The sequence below is a fragment of the Danio aesculapii genome, chromosome 13 (genome assembly GCF_903798145.1).
Source record: "Danio aesculapii chromosome 13, fDanAes4.1, whole genome shotgun sequence".
Lineage (NCBI taxonomy): Eukaryota > Metazoa > Chordata > Actinopteri > Cypriniformes > Danionidae > Danio > Danio aesculapii.
In genome coordinates, this window is record NC_079447.1 from 1,145,133 (window position 1) to 1,161,105 (window position 15,973).

At 35.9% G+C, this 15,973-nt stretch overlaps 1 protein-coding gene across 1 annotated transcript in view; it reads left to right on the forward strand.

Moving 5' to 3' along the window:
- Positions 1-15,973, forward strand: part of LOC130239655 (gamma-aminobutyric acid receptor subunit pi) — a 111,988-nt gene that overhangs the window by 33,947 nt on the left and 62,068 nt on the right. Inside the window, exon 2 of the mRNA XM_056470941.1 lies at positions 2,083-2,147. Within this exon, the coding sequence (XP_056326916.1) occupies positions 2,104-2,147 (44 nt within the window). The 5' untranslated portion in view covers positions 2,083-2,103. The remainder of the gene's footprint in view (positions 1-2,082; positions 2,148-15,973) is intronic.

Consider the following 15,973-nt stretch of genomic DNA (forward strand, 5'->3'; position numbering starts at 1 on the left):
TGCCAATTTATTCCATATGTAGGAAATCAGCAGCTTACAGTATCACATTCATGCATCTGAAGTCATGTTGAGTTTGATGATCTGACAAGCATTTTACTAACAATAAAGTAACTTGCTGTTTAATTATGCACGCAGGTGGTGGAGTGCCCAGGACTGCTCAATTATGGGGACGAAAACAAGATCATGATTATTTAGTTCAATATTGTGATCCTGAATATTATTGCACCATATGACCGAAACATGTTCTTGATTGATTTTATATTCACTTTTTTATTGCTATTAAACCTACACATTTCAGTAGGGATGCCCAGAAATTAAAATTCTGTGGAAACATGGATATTTCCGCATTTCTGCACTTTTTAAACATTTTATTGTATTCTGTTGATTTTATTTTGTGTTTTTATTTGAACTGACAGTCCTTGCTGTCTTGAACCGTGACCGTGAGTGTCAAGCAAGGCACCTTTAAATAAAATGCATTATTATTATTATTTTAAATATTATTATTATTATTTTTATATATATATATATATTATTATTATTATTATTATTATTATTATTATTATTATCATCATCAACTTGGCTTGAAATTAAACACAAAATGCTTTTTAACAATTATTAGTAATTTTTTATTTTAAATTTTTTAAATATATTTTTTGGATTGAGTGGATTTTATTTTTCAATTTTGTTTTTTTTTTGTTATTTATTTTCTGTAAATTGCTATTATACCTATACATTGGTTGATTTTTGAGTAGGTTTAATTTTTTTATTAGAAAAAATTGTTTTTTTTTTCTGTAAATAAGGTTACTGTTCAGGGTTCAACGCTAAGGATTTTTTCAACTGGCCTGAATGGAATTTTTACTTGCTCTGCCTAATTTTTTATTTTTTTTTATCAGCCTCACCAAAAAAAGAAAAGTTAATAGCCATTTGTTAGCCACATATTTTAATGTGTCAAAAGCCAAACATAATTGTATACATGTAAACATGTATGTGTGTGTGAGTGTATGTGTATATATACAAGACAAACCATAACATAGAGTTGTTTGGTGGTCAGCAGGAGTAGATCCAGGACGCTGGATCTGCTGTCGAGCCCTCCCGAGGTGTCACGGCTTAAATAAGTGAAACACCAAGGAAAGGGGGGTGCCCATCTGATGACCGTCTGTAACCACCAACCTTATATAGAGTACATCCCTAACTCCCTAACTGGTGCTAAAGGAAGAAAGGAGGGGGGGGGGGGGGGTTATGGTGTAGGGCAGAGTACCTGTAAAGGTGGGCCAGTTGCGATGGTCCTATCATATTTTGCATGTATGTATGTGTGTGTATATATATATATATACATGTATACATCCAAATCAAAATGTCCTACTTTTAATTAATAAATATGTTTCTTTGAATTGTTCTGTAGGCATTTTTTTTCTAAGCATAGCACAAACCGTACCGAAACGGTGACCCTAAAACCATGAGACATACTGAACCGTGAGTAGATTGAACCGTTGCACCCCTGATGTATACTTGTGATTTTTAAAAAGATGTATATTTAATATGCATATTTAAATTGAAATTTATATATTTAATTGTTAATAGTTGTGTATATTTATATTTAAATTCTGTTGTATTAAACAAAATGAGGCTCACATCAGGCTGTATCAGGAGAGTAAATTGAAAGTGTTATTTTATGCACTTCCTGATTTTGTGTTTTGTAGATCAAACACTAATTAAAATCATTACTGTAATTCTGTATATGCCATGAGTGATCAGCAGCATGCACAGTGGGTTTTGCAGTTAAAGAAATTACTTTTGCTGCTACTTCAAATTACTTGTGTTTTTGGGGGGCAACTTAATTATTTTTTATAATAATTTTTTATAGTGTAACTGCATTTGAATTTAGCTATACCCATCCAATAAGCTGTACAAATGAAATGTATGATTTGACACTGACTGTCAGAAGAGCCAAGGCTTCAGCAGTTCATTGCACTCTTTACATTGGTTCTGCTGAGCGTGTGGAAGTGTGTCTTGACCTGTACATGCAGAACGAGAGCATGTTAGGTGAGCGTTTCACTGACCCGTTTCTGCTCTTCTCTTTAGATAGACTCCAGCGCTCTCAACATGACCTTCTTCAGCTCTTTATTTACCCTCCTCTTCATCAGCAGGTAAGAAGATTCTCATGCTTTAAATTAGGACTGCACAATGTATCGTTTCAGCATCAGTATTACAATGTGTGCATGTGCAATGTTGAGTTAATATTGTTGAGCAAGAGCCATAATTCAGAAAGCGTAAGATTTGTGGAGCCATTGCAGTGGACTAGTGGTCGCTGTTTCAAGTTATTCAGAGCTGTATGACTTTACAAACCTTGAATATCACAATATTACAATTATAACAACAGCAACACTCGCGCACAATAGACCAGCTGATTCAGTCACTTTGTAGTCACATAAAAAACAGCAGTGTGCAAAAAGGCAGTGTGTGGTGCGCCTCGTGTTTTTGGATTGGGAAAGCATGTTCGGTGTGATCGCCCCCTGATGTGCAACATATTTGTTAACTGGCGGTACGGTAACACGTGTAACCACACATACCTACAGACATGTTTTGCCAAAGAATCACGATGAAAGAAAGATATTGCTGGCCACAGTTTGACACAGACGGGTTGATGTCAAACCAGCGCTGATGCTAATAGCCTCTGTCCTGGATCTGGGTCATAAACTCAACTAATAGGCTGTTGATGATTTAGTGCATAACCAACAAACCAACCTTTTTTCCATTTAGATAATTGCAATTATCACTAGTTATTAAATATCCAATATTAAAATAGCCTACATAATCTGCGAATCAAACTAATGTAATGATTTTCTTGATCATTTCTTGGCATAATTATAACTCCGGACCAAACTGAGGCTTTCATTTTACAGCTAATTGATCTTATTCTTCAATGCGGAAGCTCGTTATTGCTATTGTTTTAGAACTTCCGATTCGGCTGCCTATGGGAGAAATGACTCGGAATAATAAACAGCAGAAAACGGTCAAACTACTCACTCTACAAACAAGTGTTTGCATGATTATACAGACAAAGCAGAATAATAGAATAAGAAAATATCAGTTTACAACATCGAGCAGCAGAACGAGCAGTTTTTAATGTCTAAAAATTAATGGAAGCGAATGAGACCGGAAGTCTCGAGCCAAAACGATTGAAATGGCTGCGCCCACTCATACGTGGAGAATAAGGTTGAGTACTTAGTCTCGCGCGCACATGAACTGATGTGAGAGAGGAAATAAAGCACACAAGCATAAGGTAAAATCAGACGCTCAAGTCATGATCTTTAATGACTTCTATTAAAATGTTGACAGAGGTTTGTGATATAAGAATTACAGTGGATCATTAATTAAAAGAATAGGCCTGTTTTCTGTGGAGCGATCGATTTAAGGTAGCCTGCTATTTTTATTTGATGGAAAGGGGAAAAAAGCATATGGTGGGAAATAAACGCCGGTTCTTAAAAGGACTCTGTCAGTGTTTTCATATTATAATCTAATTTTGTTGTGAAAAATATCTAGGGCAGGGCTTTTTATTTCTCTTATTATTTGTTTTTATTTCTCCTATACTTGTTTCTTTTATTCCTGTTTATGTAAAGCACTTTGAATTGCCGCTGTGTACGAAATGTGCTATATAAATAAACTTGCCTTGCCTTTTATTTAATTCTTTTTATTTAGTTTATTCTTTTGTTTTGTCCTGTTATAAACACTGCATGTGCGTGAAGATATTCTGTTATAGTTCTGTTGTTAATATGTTTGCATGTTAAAATAAATCAGTATTTTAAAATGCAATATTTAATGTGTCAGACACAAAATAGACACCTCAATTATTTTTTTAATTAATAATTTAATATTAATCTGACCAGTTAGCCATTAATATTTGGTAGTGAGTGCCGGTTGTTCGTTGGCAAAATGAACCAAAATGAGCATCTCTAATCGGTTTAGAAAGTGTGCTTTGGATGCCAATTGGCATTTAAATTGCATTTGAAACACGTGAAAGGTAAAATAGTGAGCAAGTATACATTTTTAGGTGAAATATCCCTTTAAAAACACATGCAGATGGTAAATCTGTCACTCTGTCATGAGGATTAAACTCTGCATCAACTTCAACTAATCAACTACAATTCCAGCTGTGATGTGACTACATTCTGATATCGATGTTGAACCAATATATTGTGTAGCTCTACATGAACGCTAGAAACAAAGACTGATGGTGTATTCCAGATGGAGGTTTATGTTTGTGAACTGATGCAATAAGAGAGTCGCAGTCCGTGAAGAATAAGAGCGTTTTCACAGTCTGATTCCCTGAAAACGGCCTGGCGGTGGCATTTACTGAGACTAATAAACATGCATGCACACAAACAAACATACATGTGCATGCGTGAGCTCGCTGCTCCTGTAATCTTCTCAGTGGAGGAACGGATCCGGGCTTCATACAGGATCCAGGAGGTTTATCTGTTCTGACACTCACCTAGTTCCCGCAGCGCTTTGAATCAAACACTTTCATGGTTTGTGTGTCTGTCGTTCCCTGAGCTCCCGACTCCAGCTCCTCTGATTATCATCAATAATGGAGACGTGCAGTTTCCACATGTGGTGGCCTTGCAGAATCTACTTCTGCACTTAATATATTGGTAGATTATGAAGCTTTTGACTATTCTACAGCATAAAAATACTATAATGTCTCTGCAGATATTTAAGAATCATAAGTAAACATATTTGTTTATCTGAGAAACGGTGCTGAAGTCAGATATTCTGTGTGAGAATGTGTGTTCAGCATGTCTGTGGTTTGATCTTTGTATCTCCGCCCACTGCCACATTCAAGCCAGCTTGACTTTAATAACTTGACTCTTTGAAAAGTATTTACTTATGTCCACATCTAGTACCGTGTAAGACTCCAGAATATCAGACCCTGAGAACTGTTATGGAATTTCACAAGACAAGACCACGAGAATGGTCAGGCACTAAAACAATAAACTTTCTGATCTGAGAAGAAGATCAGGAGATCGGCTGTTCAACTGCTCTATTCAAATCAACCCGAGACAGTTCACAATAGGCTGGAAACATCACACCAGGGGGGAATGCGAGAGAGTTCACCCTTCTCCTTTCACCTCAAGACCCCCTTCTTGATCTAAGTTCAGAGCACATTTCACCTTAAATGTCTAAGGTTTTAATATGGTGTATCTTGTAGCCTTATATTTATGTTTGGTATCATTTTAAATGTCTCTGTGTGATTGGTGAAGTGGTCCTAATTTCACTGTAATATTTCACTAGTATATGTTGATTTTGGTTTTTGGCTTTGATAAAATCTCTGCCAGATACTCCTCAGAGATGGTTAACTCCTCAAATTCACCAGGCAAGGGTCTCGGTGACGCTTCTATTATCTTTAATTTAAGGCTGTTTGTTCTGAGTTGAGTATTTAAAGGAAAGTATACAAATGCCATGAGGATCTTTTGGCCAAGACCCCCGTTCCAAGACTTGCGCTGCAACGTACGTCTCTGGTCAGGTATGCATCTCTATCTCTTTGATTTATCTTTGAGTAATGGATGCTGTATTGTTAAAGTCTCATCTCTAAATTGTCTATCTGATGTTTTATGTAATTGGTATAATACAATTTTACCTGACAAATAAAATGTTACGCTTTGATTCATTCTGAATTCTCCTGAAATGGTTTTATATCCTGTAGATTAAGTGGAGTATTCCGCTACCTTCATGATGCGACATGATTAGACTTTTGATTTTAAAGACACATTTGACTGTATAGAGCAGTGTGCAAGACAGCATGGAGATCTTTAATCATCTAATCACTGATTCTAGCAGGTTGTGGGCTTGGCTAAATTTTCTGTTCTTTCGTTTGCAACCAGCGTATTTGAATATTAGTTAATCTGGCACCCTCTGACTAGTTTCAGAGTATGGACATACTGTCTGTGAGAAGACACACAAACACGGGAACTCTGAGCGGCGTTTGGTCCCTAATGAACATATAACTGAAGAGTAAGGGAACAGATATAAATCAAAACTCTAAATTAAGTCATAAAGGATGAATGTGATCTGTTCTTACAATTAGAAACACAGTCTAAATATTAGGATCTCTTAAAACTGGAGTCAGATTAAATTCGGGGCTAAAAAAACGAATATAAATAAATTCTAATCAACAAACAAAATTCTTTTCAGAAGCACAAGAAAAGGCTGACATGCATTTAACCTTCGACCATGCTGTTAGTTTCATCATTGGGCTAATAGATGGACTTCTACAACAGTGAAGGAGGACTGGAAACTGTCCTCATTGTGTGATTCTCCCATCCAAACGTATTTACAGCTGTCATTGTGGCCCAGCCAACACACTGTCCTTATGTGTTTGTGGGAAGGAGAACCTGACGAGAGAATATGATTGAACTCTTTCTGCATGTCTAGGTTTCTAAGAGTTGACGGATCATTATTTTGTTTTGAAGGTGGTTCAATTATTGATGGGTACATGTCAGTAATTGCTGGAGATTGGTGGGGACATTATCGCCTCCGTCCATGCCAAATCTCACAGAACGAGCAGTATGAAGATTTTCCACTACTTAATCACTCACGGATGTTTGTTTATATTTGGCAGATACAAAAAAAGGATGATAATAATATAATATTAGTAAAAAAAGTGTCAGTAAATATACTTGGGCGGCTGTTAATATACATAAGTCTATGTGTGGGAAGCACTGCATCATCAATTTTACAGAGCAGCTGTGATCAGTGGGTCCTACTCTCTGATTGTGCTTGTGATGCTTAATCACCATTTGACTCCAGCATTTCTTTTGGTTTGCTTTTATTGATTCTTTTATGATTTATTAAAAGAATCAACTCTTAAAACGCATGGTTTGTGAATCAGTTTACGTTGTGTGCCGTAACAAACTAACAGCACAGCTATAGACGCACACAAACACACCATGCAACAGAACAAAAAAAAGTTTATTAATATTATTGATCATTTTAAAATCTCATCACGAACACTTCTGAACTCAACGCCACACAGTTCTTAATGAAATATTGCCTCATTTGTTTTGTTGTGGTGCTTTAAGTTGCAGGAAATTGTACACATGCACACGGGCAATTGCAGAAACTGTGTGCGTGTCTTTCATCCTCTGATTATCAGACTTAAAACCTCATGAGATTAAAGAAACTGGTGTCTTTTATCTCCAGAATGCCTCTTGCGTCATTTAGCAGTTTATTTGGGCACTAAATATAGAGACTCTCAAAGAAATGCATTAGTATATCACTTATCCTGCTCTTAAGCCCATCATTTACATACCACAACAGAATGAGCACAATATAAGCAGCAGTATCACCATGTTTTATCTCTACAATATTCCTATTATCAGAAAACCCCAGTGAGAATAATTAATTCAAGGTTAATTGAATTCTTCATTATACTCTTAAACGTGCTGGGTTTTTGGTTTGATCTCTTGTGTTGGATTATTGATGTAAATCTGGGATTATAAAAGTGCATCATTGTTATTGTTTTAAGCAGGAGGAGATCTTTGACTCATTGTCCTAACTTCAGTGTCTCACAAAAAGGGCGACATGGTGGCGCAGTGGTTAGCACTGTGGCCTCACAGCAAGAAGGTCTCTGGTTCGAGTCCCAGCTGGGTGGGTTGGAGTCTCGGCGTGGGCTTCCTCTGGGTGCTCTGGTTTCCCCCACAGTACAAACACATGCGCTATAGGGGAATTGATGAACTAAATTGGCTGTTGTGTGTGTGTGTGTGTGTGTGTGTGTGTGAGTGTGTGAGAGAGAAAGAGAATGGGTGTATATATACAGATTTATTATAATAAACAGATTTATTGCATTTGAAACATCATCTGGCGATTAAATAAAGGATTAAACAGAACCTCTCGTGCTTAAAATGTGTAGATCTGGCAAACAATTACCTGAAAATTCCATCCCACAGACTTTACAGTGAATGCTTTAGTTATTTTCAGAGCGGACTTGAAGCCAATGGAAGTCTTTTATCCACTCTTCGAAAAATGTAGATGGTGGATTAACATTCAGCACATGATCAGTAATCAGATGTGCCGTTATTTGTAGCTTTAGGTGTTTCTAAATCTAAATCTGTCAGTGTTGATTTCATTCTCGTCTGCAGCTCTTTACATTTTCGTGGTTGTCGCTCCTGTCATCTGAAGACAGGAGGCGTTGACTGAGTGATTGACAGCTAATTTTAGCTAATCCATTTGTGTTCAGTTCTTAGAGCAGCGGGCCAATAAGAAGAGTGCGAAGGCGGGGCAAGCGTTGTGGGCTTTGAGCACCACTTGGCTTTGTTTACTGCAGCAAGTTGACATGACAAGTTTTTAACTGTTCTTGAGCGCTGCGTTTCAAATTCAAAGATGCATTCTGCCTGAACGTGTCCTAAATACTTTATGAATTTATCAGTAATATCTTTTAAGAAATCTAAAAAATACTAGCTTTCACTTGTAATACTGAAAAATATTTATTATAATCACTGAAAATTACACAAGTTTTAAATTACTCTGCGACCCCCACAGGGGTCGCGACCCCCAGTTTGAGAACCACTGGTCTACAGAACAAACCATCATTATACAATAACTTGCCTAATTACCCTAACCTGCCTAGTTAACCTAATGAACCTAGTTAAGCCTTTAAATGTCACTTTAAGCTGTATAGAAGTGTCTTGAAGAATATCTAGTCTAATATTATTTACTGTCATCATGACAAAGAGAAAATAAATCAGTTATTAGAGATGAGTTATTAACACTATTATGATTAGAAATGTGTTGGAAAAAATGTGTGTATGTGTATATATTAGTGGTGGGCTATTATCTGCATTAATGTGCTGTGTTAACGCGAGACTCTTATTGCGCGATAAAAATATCGCCGTTAATCTACTCTCAAAGTTGTGTTGGGGGCTGGGTCTATTCTACACAAGCTATGATGACTTTCACCTTGATATTTTAGCGCGGATGTATACTTGACCGGTGAGCCGTCTGACAAACAAGTGCCTTTCTGAATCAAATCAGCAGGATGCCTGACTTTAACTGCAGTTCGGCAATTTCACTTAAACTTGTGAGCATTTCATTCATACGCCGTGACTAACTGAGGTATTAGACGCAAATAAGGAGCAAGGACTGGTGAGAGAGTTATAGAGTGTAATAAATGGAAAGAAAAAACTTCCGCGTTTCGTGATGTGTGTGTGTGTGTGTGTGCGCGCGTTCCTTTACTGACAGACGCGCAGCAGCAGTTTTAACATGAAGTACATACATACATACATATATATATATATATATATATATATATATATATATATATATATATATATATATATATATATTAGGGTTATATATATATATATATATATATATATATATATATATATATATATATATATATATATATATATATATTAGGGTTATATATATATATACCCTAATATATATATATATATATATATATATATATATATATATATATATATATATATATATATATATATATATATATATATATATATATATATATATATATATTAGGGTTATATATATATACACTTATAATATTTGTAACTTTTAGTATTTTATTTATTTTTTATTTATTTATGTATCTTTATTGGCTACATAAAAACATAAAAAAGCAAGACTGTATGAATTGCATGCTTAAATTTAACTTGTCTAGTAAACCTAATTATTGAAGCCTTTAAATTGCACATTGAGTGGAAACTAACTAGTTATATATGAAGAGTTCAGATGCAAAAACCTCTAAATGCCGTCTGAAATTTTCTCCTAAAATGAGGATTTTTCTCAACCTCCTATATTTATGTTCAGTTATGTCACTTGAAAGGCAATGAAAAGAACTTGTCCGTCACTATGAATGTAAAATTACTGAGCCAACACACAAGAGTTGGTGAAAAATGCTAATTTTAGGAGAAAATATCAAATGGCTTTTAGAGGTTTTTGCATCTAAACTCTTCTTATGACAGACTTTATTATTCATTAAAACAAATTGAATTGATGCTATTTTGAATTATTGTGCAATTGTCCCACAGCATTTAATTAACTGTTATTCGACGTTATTCTGCATTATTTCAATGTTACAGATATTGTTGACTCTGGCGAGTTGCTTCAATTTCTTGTTTCTCCTTTTGGATAAAACCATTTGTCAAATGCATGAGTGTAAATGCTGAGCGTGGACCACCAGCCAGTGTGCAATGCAGAATGTCAAGAGTAGTTTCGTCTTCATATGAGTTTGCTTTGAAAATCCGATATTGCACTCGTTGGCTTAATTAATTTAACTACTTCTGCTTCAGTCAACTGATTTTTGTCATGCGTTATCATTTTTCCCATTGATATGATCAACATTCTCATGCTACAGATGCTAAATGAAAGGAAAAGAGCAATAGAGAGCCACAGTTTCCCCACAGGCCGAATATGAGCTTCACAAATACTGCCTGCGGTCTCGGCGTGGGATTTCACATACGCTAAGATAAGGGGGATTAATGTGAAATGAAATGTTAAAAGCTACTTGTGTGCGGTGTAACACACAAAGACATGAACACACACTTGTTCACATGCTAACATACACATGTGGGAACAGTGAATTGAGACGAAGTCACGGATTAGACCCTTATTAAGTGGTGTTGGACATGAAGTAAAGTGTTTCTGTGTTATTAACCCATAATTCTCTACAGGCTGAGCTGCGCTGATATTAGTTTGACCCGTATACGCAAGTCTTAAATTAACCAGAGGGGTTTATTACTAAAGGACGAGTTCAGACCTAGCCTTCAATCATTCTGAGTGGATAAAGAGACATATTAAAGTTTAAACTCACACGAAGGCACTCTGTGGGATTAGAAAGGATGATTTATTGTTATTAGTGTTGCTAGCTTGGAGGGATTCATGATGCAAGAGGTTTCATCAAAAGTTGACCTGCTAAATGTCTGTTGTAATGTTTCTGAAATCATTCTTGTTTGAGGATTGTTGCTGCATCTCTATTCGCCTACTTATTCTACACTGTAAAAGTGTGTGCTAGGACTGCACGATATTGGAAAAATTGGACATTGCGATATTTTGTTTTGCTGCGATAAACCCTTACTGGCCACTTTATTAGGTACACCTTATTAGTACCGTGTCGGACCGCCTTTTGCCTTCAGAACTGCTTTGATCCTTTGTGGCAGAGATTCAACAAGGTACTGGAAATATTCCTCAGAGATTTTGCTCCATATTGACATGATAGCATCACACAGTTGCTGTAGAGTTGTCGGCTGCACATCCATGATGCCAATCTCCCGTTCCACCACATCCCAAAGGTGCTCTATTGGATTGAGCTCTGGTGACTGTGGAGGCCATTTGAGTACAGTGAACTCATTGTCATGTTCAAGAAACCAGTCTGAGATGATTGGCGCTTTATGACATGGTGTGTTATCCTGCTGGAAGTAGCCATCAGAAGATGGAGACACTGTGCTCATAAAGGGATGGACATGTCCAGCAACAATACTCAGGTAGGCTGTGACGTTACCAGATGTGGCATGTTACCAGATGATTTGAATAGCTCTATTTGGGCAGATTTCCTTCATTTAGATTGACTGGGCTGATCAAGTATTTTTCTGTGCAGCACATCTGCATATATGCATAAATTATATGCATATAAAAATATGACAGAGCAAAAATAAGCAGTGCTTTATGGTTTTCTGGGGAGTCTAACAGTATTTAAATGTAGAAATTGAACAATCAAACATAAAACATGATCCTTATTATAAAAATAATTTGAAAAATTTTGATATTTTTATCTTTTTATCATTAATAAATAATCTAATTCTAAAATATGATTATTGCAGATACAAACATTGTGATATTGATGCACAAACAATATATTGTTTACTAGTATGTGTTTTTGTGAAGAAAATGCATATATACCTATGAGCATGCAAGCTTTAGGACATACTGTTTTATCATTAACCCTTGTGTACTGTTTAAATGAACTCTCCTTTGGTTATGTTGGTACTGTTTTTGCTCCATTGACTTTCATTATAATCACATTTATTGATCGCAAAGCCATGGCAGCAGATAATCAGGCATTCTTAATTGTTGCTGGTTTTTCCTGTTGGAAAGAGGAAGATTTGTTATTTCTACTATTGATCTTCAGTTTTTATTACGATATTTCAGCATATAGCCTAAATAGCTCTATTTGGAAAGGATTAATACTTTTCCATTGATTGGGTTGGTTTTGTTGTGTATAAATAATACCCAAAATACAAACATAGATGCATACAGTGATGAAGTCTAGCAGTATTCAAGTACAGAAATAAAATAATCAAATGTATAATAACTAAATAGTCTTCATTTGTTTAAATGATTCATTCATTTATTTTCTTTTCGGCTTAGTCCCTTTATTAATCTGGGGCCGCCACAGCTGAATGAACCGCCAACATATCCAGCACGTTTTACGCAGTGGATGCCCTTCCAGCTGCAACCCAGTACTGGGAAACATCCATACACACTCATTCACACTCATACACTAAGAACAATTTAGCTTACCCAATTCACCTGTACCACATGTGTTTGGACTGTGGGGGAAACTCCACAAAGAAACGGCAGCTGACCTAGCCGAGGCTCGAACCAGAGCTGTGAGGCGACAGCACTACCTACTGCGCCACGGTGTCGCTCTTGTATAAATAAATACAATTGCTAAAGATAAAATTGTAATAATTTTTTGTGCCCAAATGCTTTAAACTTTGCTTTAAAATGTATATTTTGTTCATTATAAACATAATAATAAAATTGTGTTGTTTTTCATGAAAAAAACACTATAAAAAGTACCGATAAGAGAACTGTTAAAGTACCGAACCGATAAGTAATATCAATAAAAGTAGTAATACCGTTAAAACCTTAACGATACCGATCCCTAGTGATTAGTGCAGACTTGCCCATTGCAATATCAATGCTAATACGATATATATCATGCAACCCTAAGTAGGGCTGCACGATATTGGAAAAATATTGCAATATTTTGTTTTTCTGCAATATATTTTGCGATTAATACAATTCACCAGGTGACTTGAATACGTTATTTTTCCTATTTCATAATTTTAGGCTAATTAGGATAATTTTGCATAACTAATAGTAATTAGATTACTATGTGTTCTTGCATAGATCAGTGTTTCCCAGCCCTGTTCCTGAAGGCACACCAACAGTACACATTTTCAACCTCTCCCTAATCAAACACACCTGAATCAACTCATCAGATGATTGGAAAAGACTCCAAAACCTGAAGTTAATGGGTCAGATAAGGGAGACAATAAAAATATGTACTGTTGGTGTGCCTCCAGGAACAGGGTTGGGAAACACTGGCATAGATAAATACAAAGGAGCAACAATGCAAATGCTTTTAAATTTTTTTGAGTTATATTCAGTGTTCAGTAAAAATATGTACATAGTATCCGTGACATCACCTATAGGTTTCAGAAGAGCGCAGCTGAAGCTACAAGTGGGCGTGGCCAACCGTCATCATTTTGTTTGCACGTTATTGTGACGACCGGGGTTACCGAAAGAGGCGAGGCGTCAGTGAAGCTAGATGCCTGCTAGCATTTTGCTTAGACGGGCTTTTCTCTGCTTAATGCTTAATACTTTATTACCTGCGACTCGTTTATGTTCTGACCACATGTGCTTTGTTGTGTACTATATCAATAAAGTGTTTAGACTTTTAAAAACACTGTAGTAACACATTGAGCAACTAAATATTGCTCTTATGATGCTTTTCTACAGGACGGAAATGTGAATAACTCCCCAATACTGCAGATATAGTAAGTGTTAGTAAATGCAAGACTATTGATGAAGTCCAGGCATAACACTGTATGAGAACGCTTCAGATGACTGTTCTAGAGGCTACAGCTAATCAATCTGTCAGATTCTGGAGTGTTTTACAGCTGCAAAGAACATTATAAATGATATTAAATAAAACAAATACATTTATAGAGATGATATAAAAGTGTATTAGGTATAAAAGAATTGCACACACCTGGGAAATGGAGGCCACATGAATGGTTTGTGAGCACAATTAAGTGCACACAGCATGCCATATCATCTGATAATTGTAATAAATAATTGCAAAAAGCAACTGACTGTGTAGAGGCACATAAAATAAAGCAAAAATACGATGTATATGCTGAGTTCAGCAGCTAATCAGCCAGAATCAGCTGACGTGAAGTGACGGCGACCAGCCAGACCTAGCTGTCACTCAAGTGGCCACGCCCTTAATTATGCAGACTTAATATAAACAAAATGGATGAACTATACAAAAAGTCACCATTCATCATAACAAAAATCACCATATATTAGCTTTATTCACCAAAATCTTTTTTGTACCAGTCTGTAAACACCTTTGTTCTGCTGTAAAGTTGACCATTTCAACATTGGGGTCAACAGAAATGTTGTCTATTATGGAGCCAGGCCTGGTGGAAATTCAATGAATTGCAGTTTTGGTTATTTCTGTTTTAGCTTCACGAGGGAGAGCGGGAGGTGGCTGCTTGGTAATACCACTAAACCCTATGAAGTAGGAGAGATTATGAACTTGACAATCATTACGAGCAGTGTTGTAAATAATAGTGCTGCTTGGTTAATTTGAATGCTTGTATTGTTTTAGTTTCTATCAAGATGATCTGAACCGTTTCAAGCCCCCGTTTCTATAAATATATTAACTTTTGTCCTCAAACTTTTAAAATGAGAGCAGTTACCATAGCAACCATGCTGAGGGATTCTTTAGTGCATAGCCAAACATAGCCCTCATTTATTCACTCAACTTTATTATTGTTATTATACTTTGCTTCCTTAAAGCTGATCATGCCACCAGCTAAATAATGATTTCTTTTCCTTCAGGTTTTCACTGCTGTGGACTTTCATTTTAGAGCTGTGTTTGTGATCACAGTGATGTGCTGTTAGTGCTTATCCTGCTGATTAATGCGTCTTGTTTATTTAGCTCATTTGCTCCAGCAGAGTGGAGAAAAAAAAAGAGAAGTAATCTTCCCTGTGTGGTGATTTGCCGGTTGGTTAACCATAATCTGCCAAAACAAGCACATGGAAACATGCCAGGTCTGAATTCTTTGAGAAAACCCCTGCAAGTAATCGCTTTTTGTTTGGTCATTTTGTGTGTGTGTGTGTGTGTGTGCGTAATTAATGCATGCATGTATACCTATATGTATGTGTGTGATTGTCAAGGTTCTAATAGTTTTGGATTTTTCATTAGTTTTAGTTTTTATTTAGTTTTGACTTTTTCAAATTCAGATAGTTTTAATTAGTTTTTTTTAAATTAGTAGATTTACTCGTTTTTATTAGTTTCTATATTTAGAAATTGCTTAGTTTGAGTTTAGTTTTTATTAGTTTCATTATTATTATTATTTATATATTTATTTTTTTTTTTTTTGTAAATTAGAATATTTGTTAGGTGCAAGATGCAGAATCATCAGAATATTGTATAGTAACTCAACCAAAGATGTGTTTTTGAAACCTGTATTCAGAGGACACATGAACACTACCATCTACCCATCCTCAAATTATAATACAACAGCCCACTAGACAGCAGCCCTGGTTACCGTTCAATATGTGTGCAAGGCTGCTTCCACGGTTAGATACACAGTAGGGATGGAAAGTTCAGATCTTTTCCGTGAATAGGATCTTTCATGGCAATCATCCAATGTTAGGGCTCAACATTAAAAATATGTAGGTTGTAATCATAATTTTAGTCACTTGAAACATCACCATGATCTGAAAAGTTGCTTAAAAATATGTTTTGCAACCCAACTAAATTAGGGTGTAACAATACGCATATTCATATTGAACCGTTCGCCACGAGACTTTCGGTTAGGTGCGCATTACAAACCGAATGATTCAGACTAACATCTAAAAAGATAAAAGAGAATAAGTACAAAGTATAATGTTATAATAAAATGACGTGACAGACAACATGCTGCCTTCC